The 22,781-nt window shown below is 43.7% G+C and overlaps 1 protein-coding gene across 1 annotated transcript in view; it reads right to left on the bottom strand.

Annotated features, from left to right (window-relative positions):
• PDZD2 (PDZ domain containing 2) overlaps nt 1-16,172 on the bottom strand; it is a 243,996-nt gene extending 227,824 nt beyond the window's left edge. Inside the window, exon 1 of the mRNA XM_060091616.1 lies at nt 15,697-16,172. Coding sequence (XP_059947599.1) covers nt 15,697-16,172 — 476 coding nt within the window. The remainder of the gene's footprint in view (nt 1-15,696) is intronic.
• Nucleotides 16,173-22,781: the final 6,609 nt, after the last annotated feature.

Genomic DNA, 22,781 nt, shown 5'->3' with positions numbered 1-22,781 from the left:
ATGCTCTGCAACAAGAGAAGCCACCACAATGAGAAGGCTGTTCACCACGATGAAGAGCAGCCCCCACTTGCTGCAACTAGAAAAATCCCACGTGCAGCAACAAAGACCCAATGCAGCCAAAAAAATAAAATTTAATTAATTAATTAATTCAAAAAATAAAGAACTCAATTACAGGAAAAAACTGTAAAAAATACAAACACATGGAGGCTAAACAATATGCTACAAACTAACCAATGGAACACTGAAGAAATCAAAGAGGAAATCAAAAAATACCAAGAAACAAATGACAATGGAAACACAATGACTCAAAACCTATAGGACACAGCAAAAACAGTTCTAATATGCAAGTTTATAGCAGTACAATCTAACCTCAAGAAACAAAAAAAAATCTCAAATAAATAACCTAAACTTATACCTAAAGCAACTAAAGAAAGAAGAACAAACAAAACCCAAAGCTAGTAGAAGGAAAGAAATCATAAAGATCAGAGCAGAAATAAATGAAATAGAAATGAAGAAAACAACAGGAAAGATCAATGAAACTAAAAGCTTGTTTTTTGAGAAGATAAACAAAATTGATAAACCTTTAGCTAGCCTCATCAAGAAAAAAAGGGAGAGGGCTCAAATCAATAAAATTAGAAATGAAAAAGGAGAAGTTACAACGGACACCACAGAAATACAAAGCATCATAAGAGAATACTACAAACAACTATATGCCAATAAAATGGACAACCTGGAAGAAATGGACAAATTCTTAGAAATGCACAACCTGCCAAGACTGAACCAGGAAGAAACAGAAAATATGAACAGACCAATCACAAGTAATGAAATTGAAACTGTAATTAAAAATCTTTCAACAAACAAAAGTCCAGGACCATATGGCTTCACAAGCAAATTCTGTCAGACATTTAGAGAAGAGCTAACACCTATTCTTCTCAACCCCTTCCAAAAAATCACAGAAGGAACACTCCCAAGCTCATTCTATGAGGCCACCATCACCCTCATACCAAAACCAGACAAAGATGTCACAAGAAAGAAAATTACAAGCCAATATCACTGATGAGCACAGACACAAAAATCCTCAACAAAATACTAGCAAACAGACTCCAACAACACATTAAAAGGATCATATGCCATGATCAAGTGGGATTTATCCCAGTGATGCAAGGATTCTTTAATACAAGCAAATCAATCAATGTGATACACCATATTAACAAATTGAAGAATAAAAGCCATATGACCATCTCAATAGAAGCAGAAAAAGCTTTTGACAAATTCAATGCCCATTTATGATAAAAACTCTCCAGAAAGTGGGCATAGAGGGAACCTACTTCAACATAATAAAGGCCATATATGACAAACTCACAGCAAACATCTTCTCAATGGTGAAAAACTGAAAGCATATCCTCTAAGATCAGGAAAAAGACAAGGATGTCCACTCTCACCACTATTATTCTACATAGTTTTGGAAGTCCTAGCCACTGCAATCAGGGAAGAAAAATAAATAAAAGGAATACAAATTGGAAAAGAAGTAAAACTGTCACTGTCTGCAGATGACATGATACTATACATAGAAAATCCGAAAGATGCTACCAGAAAACTACTAGAGCTAATCAATGAATTTGGTAAAGTTGCAGGATACAAAATTAATACACAGAAATCTCTTGCATTCCTATACACTAACAAGGAAAGATTAGAAAAAGAAATTAAGGAAACAATCCCATTTACCATTGCAACAAAAAGAATAAAATACCTAGGAATAAACCTACCTAAGAAGGTGAAAGACCTGTACTCAGAAAACTATAAGATACTGAAGAAAGAAATCAAAGACAACACAAACAGATGGAGATATATATCATGTGCTTGGATCAGAAGAATCAATATGGTGAAAATGACAATCTTACCCAAAGCAATCTACAGATTCAATGCAATCCCTATCAAATTACCAATGGCATTTTTCACAGAATTAGAACAAAAAATTTTACAATTTGTATGGAAATACAAAAGACCCCGAATAGCCAAAGCAGTCTTGAGAAAGAAAAATGGAGCTGGAGGAATCAGGCTCCCTGACTTCAGACTATACCACAAAGCTACAGGAATCAGGACAGTATGGTACTGGCACAAAAACAGAAATATAGATCAATGGAACACGATAGAAAGCCCAGAGATAAACCCATGCACCTATGGTCAGCTAATCTATGACAAAGGAGGGAAGAATATACAATGGAGAAAAGACAGTCTCTTCAATAAGCAATGCTGGGAAAACTGGACAGCTACATGTAAAAGGATGAAATTAGAACATTCCCTAACACCATACACAAAAATAAACTCAAAATGGATTAAAGACCTAAATGTAAGGTCAGACAGTATAAAACTCTTAGAGGAAAGCATAGGCAGAACACTCTTTGACATAAATTGCAGAAAGATCTTTTTTGATCCACCTCTTAGAGTAATGAAAGTTAAAAGAAAAATAAACAAATGAGATCTAATGAAACTTAAAAGCTTTTGCACAGCAAAGGAAACCATAAACAAAATGAAAAGACAACCCTCAGAATGGGAGAAAATATTTGCAAACAAAGCAAATGACAAGGAATTGATCGTCAAAATATACAAACAGCTCATGCAGTTCAATGTCAAAAAAACAAATAACCCAGTCAAAAAATGGGAGGAAGATCTAAATAGACATTTCTCCAAAAAGACATACAGATGGCCAAGAGGCACATGAGGCACTAATAATTAGTGCTCAACATCACTAATCATTAGAGAAATGCAAATCAAAACTGCAATGAGGTATCACCTCACACTCGTCAGAATGGCCACCACCAAAAACAATCTACAAACAGTAAATGTGGAGAAAAGGGAACCCTCCTACACTGTTGGTGGGAATGAAAATTGATACAGCCACTATGGAGAACAGTAGGAGGTTCCTCAAAAAACTAAAAATAGAACTAACATATGACCCAGCATTCCAACTCCTGGGCATATACTCAGAGAAAACCATAATTCAAAAAGATACATGCACCCCAATGTTCACTGCAGCACTATTTACAATAGCCGGGACATGGAAACAACCTAAGTGTCCATCAACAGAGGAATGCATAAAGAAAATGTGGTACATATAAACAATAGACTATTACTCAGCCATAAAAAGGAAGGAAATAGGGCCATTTGATATGGATGATGTGAATAGACCTACAGACTGTCATACAGAGTAAAGTAAGTCAGAAGGAGAACAACAAATATCGTGTAATATCGCTTATATGTGGAATCTAGAAAAATGGTACAAATGAACTTACTTGCAAAGCAGAAATAGAGACACAGATGTATAGAACAAACTCATGGATACCAAGGAGGGGAAGTAGGGGGTGGGATGAATTGGGAGATTAGGACTGATATATATACACTACTATGTATAAAATAGATCACCTTGAGAACCTACTGCATAGCACAGGGAACTTTACTCAATGCTCTGTGGTGACCAACATGGGAAGGAAATCTAAAAAATAGGGGATATATGTATACGTATAATTGATTCACGTTGCTGTACAGCAGAAACTAACACAGCATTGTAAAGCAACTATATACTCTCCAATAAAAGTTTTTTAAAAAATAGCCTCCAGGAAGCAGGCCATTGAGAACCACTTCTTCATAGATAAAGTGGGTAAATTTGAAACAACTGTCTTTTTTGTAGAAGAAAAAAACTGCACAGCCATCTTTAAGTTGGATTACTCTAAATGCATTGCCTCAAGATAAACATCAGACCTCTACAGAGTAAAACATTTCCATGGTCATTCCCCAGCTTATTACAGAGAAGAGTAAAAATTCTACTAATTTTAAAAGTCTTATTTTTACAAAATTAACCATATTGATGACATTCTTTAGCATTTTGGGCACCTCTGTCTTTAGCTTCTTGGCTGTATCAACTTTTCTAGGACCAATGCAGTGAATCAGTTTCATGTTCTGACCTATTTTTATAAACTTACCCTGAATTTAAAATTCTAATCAAAGCAGCTGTTACCTTATATAATTTCCCCATAAAGCATTATTTTAACTAACGAAGTCACTGCCTTTTGAAAATATATCCTTTCTGGTACCTCTTTTCTTTAGTGACTCATGCATAAGTAGGTGTCCTATTGCACTAGTGAAGCAGAACCAAGCAAATACCCTTATTTGGAACATGTGAGAAACAGCCGTACTTTTCTCAAACCATACAGCAAACAGCCACACGGCATACTGTTTCTTTAAAACTTCAGCAATGTTTCTGTGTACCTTTTAGTAGAATTTGCTGACAAAATCAGGCATTTTATTTTGTAGCTATATTGTCTTCTATGTATTATTTTAGCTATTTTTACCATATCAGTGAGAATGAGGGTTTTCCTAATGGCATGTGACATTTTGCCTTAAGCCATTAAGTAAAAAGAAATTCCAAATAGGCTCGTAAAATATTCAATTTACAAAAATTCTGGACTAGATTTAGTATTGCATAATTTTAAACATGGCTAAAACATTTAACACTATTTGTATTCATGTGGTGGATATTTAGATTTTAAATATCTTGTTAATTATCATGACCTCCTACCATCATTAGGGATTATCTCAAGTACAGTCTATGCTTACGGTGAGGTTTTTCTTTAATAATAAAGGCTGAAAATTTGTATTTCACATAATCTCTTGATAGCTTTGAATTTTAATTTTTTGTCCGACTTCTTGTTGCTCTGAATAGATTGTCATCAGTTTACCTTATAATGTGGTTGAGCACATACCAGTGGTAAGAAAAGGGTCAACCCAGCCATTTTCTTACGGTTTGCTTACACCTGCATTCATTATTTTTATCATCTTTTTTTTTTTTTTTTGGCTGCACTGTGCCGCGGCATGTGGGATCTTAGTTCCCTGACCGGGGATCGAACCCATGCCCCCTGCAGTGGAAGTGGGGAGTCTTAACCACTGGACCGCCAGGGAAGTCCCCTGCATTCATTATTTTTAATCCTCTTTCTTTCCCCTCAAGAATTTTAGTGTATCTGTTCATTTGGTAAAGTTCATTTAAATCCTACAAAATACGTATTTTAATTCATAAGCCTACTTCACTGAGTGAGCCGACATAAACTATATTTCCTTGAAATGAGTCAAAAGTGAATTAATCGGGCTTCCCTGGTGGCGCAGTGGTTGAGAGTCCGCCTGCCGATGCAGGGGACACGGGTTCGTGCCCCGGTCCGGGAAGATCCCACATGCCGCGGAGCGGCTGGGCCCGTGAGCTATGGCCGCTGAGCCTGCGCGTCCGGAGCCTGTGCTCCGCAACGGGAGAGGCCACAACAGTGAGAGGCCCGCGTACCGCAAAAAAAAAAAAAAGGTGAATTAATCTGTGAGAGGACCTTTGTGGATCACCTCTTCTTCCCTCAGGACACGTCACATACCACACATGACATGGGATCCTCTGACATACAGACTGAATAAGGATGCCAGTGTCAATCCATATCTAAAATATTAGCCAAGTTCAATTTCTTATTTTTTTAAGATAAAAATATATCTTGAGATGTTAATAATTTTTTTCCCTCACCCCATGGATCTTCTTCTCATCCCACTTGGATGACGAACATTCTCAAGCAAGAACCATTTCTGGTGACTGCCATTAAAGTCCTCTCTGCCTATTCTGCTGGGTCAGACAGGAACCTCATGGGAATGGACAACTGGACTAAATAAAACCCTTGAGTCAGGGAAAACCCTCAAGACTTGCCATGCAATTTGACAGAGACCTGTATTTAATGGAGCTTGAAGTTTTAAGAAGGACACCTACTTCCTCTTCCCCTGACAACAGTTCAGACCTCCTTCAGGGACATTTGTGAAAATATATCTGTGAGCCCAAAGGTCAAAAGTTTCTTAATAAATCCTAGCTCCATTTAAATGGTCTAACCTTCAAGTTCAGCTTAAGGGCAGGACAAATATGCACTTCAGCCTTGGAAATAGCTCAGTCCTCCCTTTCCCTCCCCCACCTCCCCAGTGGCTAAACTTAAGCCCGAGAGACATTGTAAATGATAGAATCATCCTTTCTCTGGTGAAGAAAGAACCCTGAATGAGATAACATGGGGATGAATCAGCTATTAGACCATCGCTGATGCCCCTGTATCCAGGTGTCTGTGGCTCAGGGGTACAAAGGACCTGGATACTCAACCTGGGGGTTGCTCTGTCCATTTCAACACTGGAAAGCCCAGTCATCCAAAATGCCACTAGAAGCCACTTCTCCACGACCATTTATTTAAAATAATATAACTTAAACTCATACCCTCAAAATCTTTGGAGGAAGATCATATATCAAAAAAGAAGCCCATGAAGAAATCTATGTAACTGTTGAAAACCCATGTTTATTATAAATTGCACAGAAGATACACACACACACACACACACACACACACACACGGGTCCTGAAAATATCAGATTTTAGTCCCATGCAGGAGAAGGCAGCAACCCATAGTCCAACACCAAAAGACAGGAGTTCAAGTCTCCGAACCTCTGTGCTTGGCAAACAGGTTAATTAGGAACGGCGAAGCCAGGCTACATGGTTACCTGCCTCCACTCCAGGAGACTAGAGAGGAACAAGGATCGAAACAGGTGCTGAAGTTTGGACAATGACCTTTTGGAAAAGAAAAACTCTTGAGGGCATCTGGTGCTCAAAATGAGAGAATAAAAATGCTTATCACTTATTTAATACCTGGACGTAAAAATGAAGTAGAAGTCAAAATTCTTGAATATGGCCCAGGAGTGCCCAGAGAGAGAGAAGGGTATGAAGTCAGGCTGGTAGGACTATAATCACACTGAGATGATCTAATCCTTTTTTCCTCTTTATGGTTTACAGTTACAACAATTCTCAAAAATAATGCTAAAAGTTTCAAAGCGAGTGTCTCCAGTGGGAGATTTGGGTTTTCCATCTCCCATGGCTAAAGTCAGTCCCCCAGCAGTGGCTCTGATGGGGGTACCAGGAGAAGCAGGTCACTGGGATGAAATGAAAGAGCATCTCTGGATGGAGCTCTGCAACCACACCCACTTTTAAATCATGGAAAGTGGCTCCTTTTTTTTTTTTTTTTTAATCTTTAGCTTTCAGCTTCCTGATTTTGCATCTTTCTTTTTCTTTTTTTTTTTACAACTTTATTGAAGCATAATTGCTTTACAATGGTGTGTTAGTTTCTGCTTTATAACAAAATGAATCAGTTATACATATACATCTGTTCCCATATCTCTTCCCTCTTGCGTCTCCTTCCCTCCCACCCTCCCCATCCCACCCCTCCAGGCGGTCACAGAGCACGGAGCTGATCTCCCTGTGCTTTGCGGCTGCTTCCCACTAGCTATCTACCTTACGTTTGGTAGCGTATATATGTCCATGCCACTCTCTCGCTTTGTCACAGCTTACCCTTCCCCCTCCCCATATCCTCAAGTCCATTCTCAACTAGGTCTGTGTCTTTATTCCTGTTTTACCCCTAGGTTCTTCATTACATACTTTTTTTCTTAAATTCCATATATTTGAGCTATTTGTAATGAGGTGGATAGACCTAGAGTCTGTCATACAGAGTGAAGTAAGTCAGAAAGAGAAAAGTGGCTCCTTTAATGTAATCTTTTCCCTCACAAGAACAAACAGACCTTGAAAAGCTGCTCTGTAAGTGGCCCTGGAGTTGCCTGCAGGCTGTAATCGAGGGCTCTCCAAAGACTGCTAGGTTTCTAAAGAAATCCACCCCATTGGCTGGCGGAGTGTTTGACATTGCCCTACTACTCACCCTTCCCTGAGGCTTCCTGATTCCAGGAGGCTTAAGCTGGGCTGGGGAAGGACAACGTCCCCCCACCATCTGTCGCACGAGTGGGCTTATCAGATCAGCTACTTACCTACTTGTAGGGGGCTGGGGCTGTGAGTGTTCGGAGGGGATGCCATGGGGGGAACAGGGATGGGGCACCTCCTGGGGGCAGCACGAAGATACCAGGTACCAAAGAGGAGAGGGATGACGCCTGAGTCCCTTTCTGCTGAAGGATGGCGCAGATGTTCCCATTCTAGAGAGAGCTCTGAAGGCTGAAAACATCATCCTAACCCCACAGCTGAGAAACCCACACAGCCGAATGAATCAGAAGCTTGACTAAAATGCTCGACTCCAACCACAAGAGGGCAGGCGATGGCAGAAGATGGTCTACAGCCTTGCCAGGAAAGTGCTCGGAAGACCTGAGGGAAAGTTCCGTCCAAGGGTCATCAGTTACACATTTACGAAGCTGCTACAAGTTAAACTCTTGTTGAGAAGGAAGGGTCTAGATGTAACTACCATCCATGTAGAGAATGGATGTCGAAATATGTAGAAAAACTTGATTTTCTATTTGTTTCTTACAGTCAACAGTAAAGTGCAAAAATTTTTTTTTCTAATTTCATTGGTTACTGTTCGTAGTGTTGAAGAAAAAGGTCTAGAATTTGAGCCAGAGGCCCTGAATTCTGGTCCTTGCTCTTCTCTTAAGAAGATTCTTGACCCTAGGAAACCACCTCCTGGAGCCTCAGTTTCCTCCTTGGTACGATGATAAAATAGGACTTGGATGAACTCTGGGCTACCTTCCAGAAAACAAGACATAAAATGCAATAGCATGTGGGGAAAGCAGGCTGAGAACAATGAAGTGGGCACGAATGTAAGGTCCTGTAATGCTCCACTGACGCCGCATCCTTGGGCAATGGGCTGTTCCACGTGACGACTTTTCCAGATAATTGAATTTTAAATGCTGAAATTTGTTTTCCTTTTAACCTTCTGTAATGGAATCTTTCTGAAGTATATTACACGCCTCTCTGGCTTCTTAAATCGAAAACTGAATGTAATTTAACCTTTCCTGAATGTTCTAGGTCATCATGATGACTACCTCTTACTATATATACAGTCCTGAATAGAGCACTGGTGCCTCTGGGCACAGAATTCAGGTAAGCAGTACCCTCGTTCGTAATGTCCCCAGAGACTATATTATAAAGCTATAATTGGCAGTTCTTCCTTCCTGCAATCTCCTACATCACTACCTGCAGTCATTTCTCCAAGTAACACCTTCTAGCAGCCTCCTGACACTCTGTTTAAAATCTGCTATAACCTAGAGAGAACTCAGGGTTGCCATGGGTAACCGGTGTCTGAGCTTGTAACAACTCTAAATTTAATTTTACATGCAGTTAGTACTGTGCTGAAGGTTACCTCTGGCCAGGGCTGATATTCAGCTAGTTCACCCAGTAGTAACGCCCCTGTACCAGCTGGCCAGTCGCCCTGAGCTCCCCAGGTCCTCCTGCCAGCCCAGAACCCTGGCCCCTCTCCTGGGACCACATATATATCTCACACCCCAGTAAATCAAAGGTGCAGTCTGGCTCTGGGTGGGGGGGGCGCCAGGATGCACTTGCATCCTTCTCTACAGGCTGGTACCCACGCCACACAGGTCGCTCAGTATTTGAATATCACCCCGGTTTCTGGGCTGAAGATTATGCCCTTTCCTGCTGAGCAAACTGCCAGAGTTTTAGGCTCTTCTCTGACCCTCAAACTCAAAGGTTTTTTCTTGGTTCATGCTGCGCCCTGGGGTCAGGTCGCCTGAGGCCAACCAGGAAGGGTGTTAAAAGCTACCTTTGACTGAACATCTACCATGTGCCAGAGGCCTATTCAGTCCATTAAATAAATCATCTTATCTCATCCACTAAATGACCCTGTTGGGGAAAGCATCAACCTCCCATGGCTGAGGTAACCTTACCTCACAGCGAATAAGCGGGGCTGGAAGCCAGGTCCACCTCTCCGAGGACCCTGTTCTTTGCTCTGTGTCCTGCTCATATGTATTAATGTACAAAAAAGTCCACTTGAGGTTCACATCCTGAAAAATACATTTTAAGTGGAACATGGGCCCTTTTACTTTTCAGAAAAGGCTACTTGTTTTTGTTTTGGTGTGTGGGTTGTGTTTTAATTAATTCCACATTTTGGTACCAATTTGGAACAATCTGTCCGCAGGGAACAGATCCGTTTTACTTATAGAAAGCTAGCGGCGGGAGGGAGGAAGGGAACGGGGTTACAAAGTATTCCTTGTAGGAAATAATCTAAAAAACCTTCCCAGTTCTCCGGTTGCCAAAAAGACACATACAGAACATTCCAGAAAATCTCATCTTCCCCAGAGTAGGTCTGATAGAGTCGCAGACAAGAACTTTCCTCCGTGTGTTACCAGCTACGCCTGACAGATGGGGCATGTGACATCAAACGATACTGGTATCCCTCGCCGTCTCAGAAAGTTTTCTAGAAGTTCACTCTGCGATGATGCTGTTATCACTCAAAAGAATAAGGGGTTCCCAGTGCTACTTGGGGATGCTGGCAGCAAACTGCCGACCTCGTGACTGTCAGTCAGGGAAAAAGCAGAAAGGGATCTGCAATTTTGGGACAGTCACAGGTTAAGATTTGGAACCGGTTCTGGGGTGCAGAAGGGTGTCAAACCCATGGCTGTGAATTCTCTGTTCTTCCCCCAGGGATGAACTTTCCAAACTGACCCTAAACGAATTTTTAAAATAAGCCAACCATGACCTCATCTTCTACATTTGGCACCTGCTTCCCCCATGCTTAGCACACATGCGATCTTCAGAGCGTTCTCTTCCGAAAACATCCACAGTGCTCTAAAGTTTCCAGAGTGACTTTGTCAGGGAGGAAATTGTCTGAATAACTGACTAGCCATAGGTGACAGGGTCAAAATATCATGTACATTAGTTTGCTAGAGCTGTCAAAATAAAGTACCACAAACCAAGTGGCCTAAGCAACAGAAATGTGTCGTATAGTTCTGGATGCTCAAAGTCCAAGATCAGAGTACTGGAGAAATATCTGTTCCAGGTCCCTCTCTTAGCTTCTTGTAATTCGTTGGCTTGTGGCAGCATGATGCCAACCTTCACATGGCATTCTCTGTGCATGTCTATCCCCAGATCTGCCCTTTCTATAAGGACACTAGTCCTATTAGATCGGGGCCCACCTTACTCCCATACGACCTCATCTTAACTAATTACATCCGCAATGACCCTATTTCCAAATAAGGCCACATTCTGATGTTCTGGGGGGTTAGGACTTCAACGTGTGAATTTGGGGGTGGGACATACGATTCACCCCATAACATCATCTAAGGGAGTTTTGAATTCTAAATCAAACTCAAGAGAAGGAACAGAAGGGACTGCCCAAAAGAGTGCCCCCTATTATAATTCCAAGTGATATTGTGGATGACTTATTGTGTCGGTGGGGGGGGCGGGGGGAGGGAAGTTAGTGTACTGACACCTGAAATCCGTTGCTTACAAGTAAAGGTGACAAGGACCAAAGCACAACTCTGGTGCAGATTTGAGATAGTACAGCACAGAAGTTAGGAACACAGAATGTGGTGGCAGCTAGACCCAAGTTCACATCTGGTTCTCGCTTTCTTAGGTGACCTTGGACAAGTTACATGGCCTCTCTGTGGTCAAGGTTCTCATCTAAAGCTGTCCTTTATAAAGTTGTGGTATGTATTAAATCACAGAGGGTGGCAGAGTGTCCCTATGGTAGCAACTGCTCAATAAACAGCATTTCTTATAATTATGCCAGAGAACTAAGGAGTGAATCTTGAAAAATCAACCTTGTCTCTTTCTCTGCTGTCTTGTGAACTTGCTGGTTGTTATGGGTGTTGGGAAGTCAGGACTCCAGGAGCCCTTGCCTCATTACTTGATTCACTTTCATACTGTCTTGAAGACCAAGCAGAGGGTCTTGGCCTTCTCCTTCTCCTACCCCTACATCTGAGGGGTTCTGGGTAGACCTTCCCTTACCTGGCCCTCCATCATCCAGCACACACACAATAGCCCCGTCAGAGAAGGGAAGTTCAGAGCTATGACTATTCACTAGTAGAAAAGTTATGTTTGGAGGATTTACTTCCTTAGCCGTGGAAAATTCCTAGAAGCCCAGTACATTAACTGTTTCCTTAGCTTCTGTATTCTTGATGCTCTGGCATTTGGGGCCTTGATCCTGGAGAGACTGCCTCCCCCATCCCCTCCCCCTAACCACCCTGGGGCCAGCTAATTCCTAGATATAGCAAACAATTTCCCTGAGAATGTGCCTTTGCTATACTAACCAACCAGCCCAGATCCCACACCCCAGCTGTCTTCTTTATCAAACTCTCACACATCAAGCCCATACTCCCCTGTCTAAATCACCTGGGGTCAGGTACTGGACAACTGGAGACCACCCCTATAGCTCAGAGCCTGCCAAAATTACTCAAACTATCCTATCCTAGGATTATTCAGCGTACCTACCATGCCTCGCCCAATCCATCCCTTGAAACCCCCAATAAAGGCTTTGGGCCTTGCTTTCCCCTCTCCCCACTCTGCCTCCTGACCAACGCTGGTGCTTCCCCCTGTGGCCCTGCACAGTGTGCTGTGCCCCCTGTTTCTAGGGATCTGAGAGCATAAACTTCTTCCTTCATGACAGTCATTTCCCTGTCTGCAGGTCTTACCATACTTGATTCAAACAAATCCCAGGCACATTTTAGAACACCCACAGGCCTGTTCCTTGACCTTTTTCCTACTTCCGTTCCCCAAGTTCCTCATCTTCAGCTATTTCAGCCCAGATGCCAACTGGCCACACCTGCCTGAATGTTTCTTCCTGACCACACTAGGTGGAGTGGTGCACTGGATCGGGTATCCAGCTGGGAGTCAGCAGAGGGAGAACGAGAGTCGGCTCTGCCAGTGATCACTGGCTGGGCATCACGGGAACACCACTTCACCTCTGTGGGCTTCTGGAACCAAAACACCAGCTCAGGTGGCCCAAGTGAAATGTTTCACAGATCTCTCCTAATATGTTAGCAAAGGCAGCGAACCTCCTTCCCACCCCCACTCCACTATCCTGACACACTTACCCAGGGTCTCAAAGCTAGTTTCCAGAAGACCTGTGGAGAGAACCCAGAATCCCAGGCTCAGTCCTGCTGCTTCTTCCATCACATCATACTTGCTCCTTCCTCAGAGCTTCCATGAAAGAGTCTAGTGCTATGTTCCATCTTCTCATGACCCTGGGCCCATCACCTTTCTATTCTTCTGTATCTTCTTTCTTTGCAAAATGGGCATCATCCTATCACTGGCTCCAACGAGTAAATTAAAATCACCAAGGAATCCTCCCCTGTAGCTGTAAAACCATCTTATTCCAGGGCCAGATATACTTTCAGAGCCTGGGACAGAAAACTTTGCCTCTTAAAGACTCCACAGCCTTAAGCAGCACAACAGAAGAGCTACCTAAACAGATAAAGAACATTTCCCAAGTATGGGAAGACTTTCTCCAACGTCCTAAAGACTCCACCAACCTCTTGGATAAGAAAATCCCAGTCTTCCAAAACACTCTCCATGTACAATAGTCATCCTGATGCTTTTGTTGAGCACTATTTATTGTACTAGACATAGTACTAAGCCCTACATGTGCATTATTTCATCATTTAGTCATTGGTATCAATAGATACTTGTTCTTATTTCACAGATGGGAAATCAGAGTCTGAGAGGGATGATTTTCCCAAGGTCGACCAGCTGGTAAGTGGGGAAACCTGGGGAGGCAGCCCCAGTTGTCTGACTTCAGAGCTGCAGCTCCTGACCACAGCACTCTCCTGCCGGATGTGCCCTCCATGCTCCTCCTCCTACCTCTCCATCCAAACCCACTCCCTTCAAATCAGACAGCTGCAAATGACGAGGACATTCAAGAGTAGCTTTGAAAGGGCTGCCTCAGAGTGATCCCCACTTCCAATCCTAAGGAACCCACCACCAGGGACTAGAGTCACCTTATCAAGTCCTTGGAGCATCTTGAGTGCTATGGTGGTCAGCGTTGCTTCTTTGCTAAGAGCAATCTCTAATCCCAAATAAAAACATTTATCTGCAGCATCACTCCTTGAAAATGAGCAGTTGCCTCTCAGTAACTGCCAGTTAGGCACTCAGCCATTAGCCAAAAGCATCCCATCAGTCCAAGAGGCAACCCAAAGGAAATACTGGTGGAAGTGTCTACTGAATAAGTACTCACATCAACCAGCCAGCCCTGTGCTATGTCCTTTCCATGAACTGGCTCATTTAAACTCAGACCATGGTGCATGTGCCTAATGATTTCTTGTTTGACCCCCTGCCCCATATCCACTCTCCACCCTTTTCTACCCTGCCCTTTTGTCCCAGGAGGCTCACACATATGAACGACATCAGTGGGGTCCCTTGCCCCTGGCTGATTCCCATTGATGGGAAGCTCTGGTAGGAGACAGAAGGGAAGGAAAAGATTGAAGTCAAGGTATTTTTGCAGTGTTTCTCTCTCCAAGGTCTTCTTGGGTTAGATGTATCCCCCATCGAAAGGTCACCATGATTTTCAAGGTGCCCTTCTCTCTATGATTCTCTCCTTCTGGGATATAGGAGACATCCTCCCAGGAGCCCCTGAAGGCTTGACAAAACTTACACATCTCAGAATATCTTCAAACTTCTCTTTTCCTGTCTCTTTCATATATACCCATCGTTAAAACCCTGGTGTGCAGTAATGGATTAAATTGGCAGGTTTGGGGTATTCAACATCTGTGCATTCCAAAGAAAGGAATATCCCTTGACCAGCTCCTGGGAGGTAACGTCTAAGCTTTTGAAATATCCTGCCTGATAAGTGTCTTTGTATACCTGGGGCCTTGGGCCACACCAGATAGTTTATGCTAATAATGTGATCTATGATGGTGGCTTTGGGCCATGTGTTACTAGTTTGGCCTCTGGAAGGACTGGATACTTAGTAACTAAGGTCAGCTACACAGGCATGAAATGCTTGTGTGAACGACCCCCAATAAAAACCCTGGACACCAAGGCTTGGGCAAACTCCCCAGGTTAACAATACTCCGTTAAGTGTTGTCACACATCATTGTTGAGAGAATTGAGTGCTTCTGTACAGCTCTGCTAGGAGAGGACAACTGGAAGCTTGCTCCTGGTCTCTCCTGGACTCTACTCTATGCACCCTATACCTTTGCCGATTTTAATCTGATTCCTTTCATTGTGATAAACTATAACCGTGAGTATAATAGCTTTTCTGAGCTCTGTGAGTTCCCCGAGTAAATCACTGAAGCTGAGAGTGGTCTTAGAGACCCTAACTCACCCAGAAAACAACAGAACAGTCCAATCGTAACTTACTGCCATGGTAGGTTGTCACATGGGTAGAAAACAGAAATATGTTCATTCAGATAAGATCCAAATGGATCTTCCAGGATGGGGAAACTGGCAGGGTGGGGGATGGTCTAAAGACATTTCTAAGCATCTCAAGGGTCTTCTGGACTGTGAGTCTGTGACAAAGGGGATATGGGACAGGCAGATGGAAACATAACCAGGACCTAATCTTTGTTGCTCCGATTAGAGGTGAGATGCTAGGTTGAATGGAAAAGAGGGTCTAACTCAATGTGACATTTCTCATACTCTTATCATGTACTGTTTCTCTTCTTTCTAACCCAAGTTTCAAGGAAAAAGGAGAAACTTTGAGCCTGAGTCTTCTAAGAGATAAGGAAGCAAAAAAAGAAACATATAAATTCCAAAAAACTTCAACTTAGAGTGTGTATTTTCCCTCTGTAAGATAAACGCCACTGGCTCATCACCACAGTAGGACTCATAACCCTCAGCAGCTGCCGATCCCAGCATCAGGCATAAGCGAACCGCAAGGGTTCTGCATCCTGCCCCTGCGCCAGCTGGCACTCCCCACTCACCTGGCCCCAGTGACATCAACTCCGACCATCAGCTGCCCATTCAGGGAGAGGATCTCATCCCGCAGTCGGACTTTCCCACTCTTCCCTGCCGGGCTGTTCTTCCTCAGCTCTGTCACCCAGATGCAGCCCACATCCAGCACGGGGCCCTGGTGGGTTTTCCTCTTCTTGCCCCCTCTGCGCTTTTCTCCATAGTCCCCGAAAACAGGGATGTTCCCAAAACTGAGGCCCACAGTCTCTGCGTCCCCCAGCTCCTTGGTGAGGTACACAGTACAGATCTCCATCCCCGGGGGGCTGTGGTCAGGTGGGACCACACTCTCGTCCACAGCAAAGTTCAGCTGGATGTACTCCTGAAGCTTCCGGATGGCCGCCTGGCAGAGGCGCTGCTCCGGCCCGGCCCCGCCCTCCCGCAGGCTGTTCTGCAGCCACTGGTAGAGGAGGGGCAGGTGCAGCCCAGCATTGTCCTGGGTGATGGGCATGGTTGGCGACTCCCAGACGCCAACATCATGAGAGGACCTACTCCTGGGGGCTGGGCCCTGCGGGGCCCCACGTCCCACGGGAACGCGGGCTGTCCTCAGCTTTGCCTGTGTTCATGTTCAGGCTGGCAGACAAGCCTAAGGAACACCTACTCTAGTTCTGGCTGTTTGCTTTGGCAAGAGGAGGATGGGACACAATTAGAACAACAGTGGAACAATTGCTGGGCCCAGAGTGTCAATGAGGGAAGGAAGGAAGTGTCTGACCGGTCCGTGCTTGGTTCACTTCACAGCGGGGCCCGTGCAAAGGACCTGGAAATGAGGTGTTCCACCAGCAGCAACAGGGTTACCTTTCCTGGACTCGTTCACACCTGGAAGAGGAAAAACAAAAAATTCTGGTCACAACAGTGAGCCTTCTGACACAGCATGCATGGCAGGAGAATATTACAGAAGGACTGTGTTTGCTTTTTGAGTCAGGAACCTAATGCCCCTCCCCATTCCACAGCTTTGTTCCCTCCACCCTGTGCACACACACATGTACACACACACACTCATACACAGATGTACACACATACAGTTATACACAGATAAACAGATGCACATAAAGACACACAGATACAAAGATACACAGATACACACAAAGAAATACCTGTACACACAGATGCACAGATACACACGCACACACACACACCCTTCCCTCAGACAAGAAACCTCCGGAATGCTGACCTTCCCCAGGAAGTTTCCCTGATCAGCAGGGAAATGAGACGGCTTTTGCCAGGACAACCCCCATCAAACTCAAATCCACTCAGGAGGCTCTGTGTGACAAGACTCCCTGGAAGGTTGTAGAGGGGTTCTGGACATATTTAAGAACTCACATTCCTGGGAAGTTCAAGTCTATGTCCATTTGCCTTGATCAGCCCAAGTGTATGCACAGGAGGTCTCTCCATTCCAGAACTCTGCTTTAACAGTGCTACCAGGAGGAGAAGAGCTGGTCAACCCTGCAGAGAGATGCAGGCTCTCCCCTAGACCACCGCCAGTCCTAAGTTTAGCCGAGGGTCCTGGCTTTATCATGTAGACTCAGAGGGTATCATGTCCCTTTACAGCCTCTAGCTTTAGTCGCCTTGCTTCTTTTTCTTTGGTAAACTGTTGAAACCAGCCTACACTTAGGCCAATCCAAAAGCCATCTCCTGCAGAGAGATGTTTCTCCAAGCTTCTGGGGGAGCAGCCCTGGCCGCTCCTTGGCTTGCCCTGGACACACTGCTCACACAGCCATGCACCCCCCAGGCTGCACACGTCTGTGGCAGGTGCGGCTCCCCACGGGGGCGGCAATGATCCCCTCCCACTGAACATGCACAGCACCCGGCACACAATCCATCCCCCCTCGGCGATAGGTTAATTGAATTCCATGGCCAACTCTCCTTCTCCTCCAAAGAGATTTTCACCTCCATCCTCTGTAAACACAGAAGAATGACTCCTTTCAGTCTCTTCTCAGAACTTCAGTTTTACCCAGAGAAAGTCAATATAAACTGTGCCATCAAAGATGGAAAACATTCTCAAGCCTTCTCAGGAAGTGATTTAACAAGGAATAATAATAAATGGGAGAGGTGCCAGAAGCCACATCAATAATAAATACTAACACTCAGTAACCGTCAAGAAATTTCCAATAGAGTTAAGTTGTGAGTTTCCAAAGAACTTGAGTGCCAGCTATTAATTGGTTCCAAATAAACCAAAAGCATAGCAAATATCATCTACATAATCACGTGCCTATTAAAAAGAAAGGCAAGATCAAAGAAAAGATAATCCACACATGGACAAAAATTGAATGTCTCCTTTGGCCAAGATACATAACACCTTTCACTGAAAAGTAACTCCACACAGACGTATTAAAATCTTATGAATAAATCAAAACGTTTTCCTTCAGGCCTAGAAACTCTTATTGAGTCTCTGTTTCCTCATCTGTAAAATGAGAAAGTTAAGCTAAATGATCTCTAAGTTCTCTCATACTCCACAGACAGGTTCTCAAATATAGTGGCAATGTCTGGTTCGTCAATACATTCCCTACCTCAGCACAGTGTCTGTCACCTTTTAGACTCAATAATTTAAAACAATTTTTTTTTTTGGCCATGCTTTACAGCATGCGGGATCTTAGTTCCCAGACCAGGGATAGAACCCATGCCCCCTGAAGTGGAGCGCAGAGTCTTAACCACTGGACTGCCAGGGAGGTCCCTAAAACAATTTTTTAAAGATGGTTTAAAATTAAAATTTTGATGGTGATTCAAGGTGTTACTCACAGTTCAGGTGATTCCATACGTATGAAAACAGAGTAAACATCTTGGGTAAGGTATTCATTAAATAAGTCTGATAGAAGAGAACCAAACTTAAGAGTAGTAGAGATTTTTTTCCCCAGTGTCAACTTGTATTTAAGCAATATGTATTACTGAACATCTATTAAGAACCAGACCTTGAACTTGGCACTGAAAATATACTATCAAAAAGGCAAATTCCTTGTCTTGAAGGCATTCATAGTTTAGGGGAGATGCATAAATAAATGGAAATTAGTGGGTAACAAGTCTATGACCACCCTCTTAACAGAATTAATGAAGGCACATTCCTGGCAGCCACGTTCACATAATAAAGTCCCCAGCCCCTGTTGATGGGTCCCAGACTGAGCATCTCATGCAATCTGGAACAGACTTCTTCTCTGAGAATGGAGAGACCTTGAGAGAAGGGATCTAGTCTCCAGGGTGTGGCAGGAACTATCACTTTTGAAATAGGACCTCTGGATGGCAATATTCTACCTGCTCTGTGAACTGAAAAGCAAAGAAAGTCATCCTGCCAAGAAATAAAATAAAGATGATTGATAGAAGGCAGAGGGGCAAGACTGGGGAGAGAGAATGCTCTAGCTTCCCCACAGCATCCGGGGTTTCACCCATCCTAGATGGGGTTGTACTGCCCTCCCACCTCGATCTGAAAGACCCTATCAATTCTTATAATACATGACATTTGAAATTTTTAACTACTTAAATTTAAGAAAAAGAGAAAGAGAAAAGGTAAAGCAAAACAAAACTAAAAACAAAAAATACCCCTTTAAACTTTACCTTGAGTTGTTTTCTGCACAGCTCAAAGCTTTTTAATGAATACATTGGAGGTGAGCAAAGCCAATTGGCTCAGACTGGATCATTTGTCTATCAGTAGTCTAATTGGTTATCGCCAAGGGGGCAGGGTCATGAGGTATCAATATGGCTGCTGGGAGCCCACCCTCTGGCCCTGAATGTGGTGAGGGCAGAGAAGGAGTTTTCAGAAAAGGAGAAATTATTTCAAGTGTACAGACACCCTCAAAGAGATTTAGTCTTATTAAGGTGTTCATAGGCTACATAACTTGTCAATTCCATACCTGTAATTAGGAATTTTCCAGTAATCTTTCTAGCCCCCTATTTGATCAACTCCTTTTCTGCGATTTTCTATAAATAAAGGAAGTAGAAGCATTCCCATACACTGCAACATTTTGAGATGACTCAAGGCATATGTAAGACACACAATCTTACAATACTACTGTGAAAAGTGTGGTTCTTCCACAATATCCCATGAAACATTCCAATACCAACTATTCCAGTGAACAGAGTGTTGACCCAGAGAAGACACAGAAGTCTGAAAATGGTTACAAATAACAACATCCCTCCATGGCTGATGTGTGTAAAGGTCTAAAAATTTCTCATCCTGAAGATCAATCCATTTCAACAGGGAGTAGAATTTGTGGACATGGCAGTCTGCTGCAATGGTACAGTTCACTTTTGTCTACCATACATAATTCTCCAATTAGCTTCCTATCTCAAGCAAACAACCATGATAATTTAAATTAATTTTGAGTAACTTGAAGCTGACAGCCTTAACATCAAAAATAAATGATTCTGTCCCCGAGGTAATTTACTAATGTGGTGTTAGAATCGACCAAAGTTCTTAGATCCCCTTTTAGCTAAGCCCTGTTTTTTCAGCAGGGTGACATTACCCACAAAACTTAGATATTATAATGGTTAATGCCCCACCTCCCTTGCAAAGCTCAATCCCACCTGACAAACACTTATTCCTTAGTATTTAATTTCTTGTGTTAGAATTTAAGGGGTAAGAGGAGGGGGACAATAATGAAAAAAAAAAAAAAAGGAGAGAAACAGTGAACTAAGTGAAACCAATCATCTGCCCAAAGTCACAGACTCAGAGTCACCTGAAATCCAAGGCTAAATCCTGAACCTGGCAGGTCTCCTGGCTTATCCAGATCTTGCCTCAAAATCCGGTTACACTGCACTGTCTTATTGTACTAACTCCCGCTTCCAACTGTCCTGGATTCTGAATGTTCTCCTATTTGAACCGCTGCTAAGTTCAAATTCCTCAACCTCCATCTAATCTTCCTTCCTCCTGGCTAGGACTCCTCTCTTGACTTTTAGAAAATGCTCACATTTTAAAAGGAAACCAATGTTGCTTAAATATTTACTACTGGTTTATTCCACAGATGTTCACTGAGTGCCCATCACGGGCTGGGCCCTGAACAAAACAGACAACGTTCCTACAGAACCTCATGAAGCCTGTGATCTGATGAGGGTGCGTTAGTAAATATAAAATACGGTAACATCTGATGGTGATTAGCACTGTGAAGAGAATTAGGGTAGCATCAGAGGACAAAGAGGGCTGGGCGTAGGAGGGGATTAGGAAAGGCCCCTCTGGGAAGAGACCTGAATAAAGCGAGAGATGAAGGTGAGAGAATATCTTTGGGAAGGCTGTTCTCAGCCAAGGGGACAGCAAGTGCAAAGACCCTGAGGTCAGAGCCTGCTCAGCTGCCTGCAGAGGTAAGAGAGGACAAGGAGAGCGTGGCTACAAGGAGGGAGTGAGGGGAAACCTCCCCCAGTGCCGGCTGCTTCCTCACTGTCTCATTCATTCTCCCTCCGATCCCCATAACCACCTTATAAAACAAGAGCATCTGCCCCCATTTTACCAACACTGGCGAATGGCTAATGTTTTCTGAGTATAACCACGTGTCAGACACTGCTCTAAATGAGCACTTTCCGGGCTTCCCTGGTGGCGCAGTGGTTGAGAATCCGCCTGCCGATGCAGGGGACACGGGTTCGTGCCCCGGTCCGGGAGGATCACACATGCCGCAGAGCGGCTGGGCCCGTGAGCCATGGCCGCTGAGCCTGCGTGTCCAGAGCCTGTGCTCCACAACGGGAGAGGCCACAGCAATGAGAGGCCTGCGTACCGCAAAAAAAAAAAAAAAAAGAGCACTTTCCATCGATTCCCTTATTTAATTGTCACAACAATACTGCAGGGAGATATACTGTTAGTATGCACTTTTTAAAGGCTCAGAAAAAATAACAGAAACAGAGAGGCTAAATAATTGGCCTGAGGTCTCACAGTAAGTAACAGAGCCAGGACTAGCACCCAGACCCACGGGGCGGGGCCTTGCCCCTCTCTACATCAGCACGCTGCCTGCCTGCTTCTGACAACCTTGCCTTTCTGCACTTGTACCCGACTGCCCCGGACGGGCACCCTGCCTGGTGATCTCTGCTCGACCACCGATGGACCGCCTATGATAAATAAGCAGGTAGCTTGAGCCAGAAGCTTGTGACTGTCTATGTGATAGCCATTCCCTCTTTCTTCCTTAATTTTCTTGGATGTGGAGATGTATTCATCTAAAACCCAGCCTCTCTTGGAGGAGGTATGGATAGCCCTACAACAGAGTTCTGGCCGATGAGATGAAAGTGGATATTCTGGGTGAGGTTCATGCCAGCATTCCTTAAGAAGAGACATGGAAGAAAAAATAACCCCCCATGTCGTTTAATGACCGTTATTTGGATTTTTCAAAATCCAACCGATTAGCTGAATTAAACTCCAAACAAATGCACACTGTGGTACCTAGAAGTGGGGAAACTAAAAGTAACAGAACCTGGGACTTCCTCAGCAGTCCAGTGGTTAAGACTCTGAGCTTCCACTGCAGGGGGAGCAGGTTCGATCCCTGGTCAGGGAACTAAGGTCCCGCATGTTGCATGGTGCGGTCAAAAAGTAAATAAGCAAATAAAATAAAAGTAACAGAACCTAAAATGTGGAACTAGATGAGCAAGTGGGGGAGGGAGGGAGATGCCAAGGACTTAGATACTGTAGGCTGGAAAGGTGACGCTCACTGTACTATGAAATATTTGGTTCACCTGGCAGCTGCTGTGCAGTGGAAAGTCACAGACGTGTTGACTGAGACTGTGGTGTTAGAGAAGTTGGTAGGAAAAATTTAGAATATTGGTGGTGCTTTATCACTCCCAGCAAAGTCCTGAGCTCCTCAGCTGGCAAGTGAGATGGGAAGAAATACCACTTTACTAAGGAAGGCACGCTTGACATTGAACCTACAATCTGTCTCCTGAGAGGCCTGCATTCGGACCCTGGCAGGGCTGAGACAGGCTGCTTGATTAGAAGGGGGCGAGTGGTGCCCTATCAGACAGAGGTTGTAGGCCTGCTGTCAAAGATGTGACCACGCACCGGAGGCCACTGTCTCAGCAATGGCCAGCAGCATATGTTAAGTAGCATACATTAAGTTAAAATTTAGGAACATGGGCAGAACTCATGAACTAGAAAGGAAAG

This window comes from Mesoplodon densirostris, chromosome 3 (genome assembly GCF_025265405.1).
Source record: "Mesoplodon densirostris isolate mMesDen1 chromosome 3, mMesDen1 primary haplotype, whole genome shotgun sequence".
Taxonomy (NCBI): Eukaryota; Metazoa; Chordata; class Mammalia; order Artiodactyla; family Ziphiidae; genus Mesoplodon; species Mesoplodon densirostris.
This window is presented reverse-complemented; position numbering and strand designations above follow the sequence as displayed.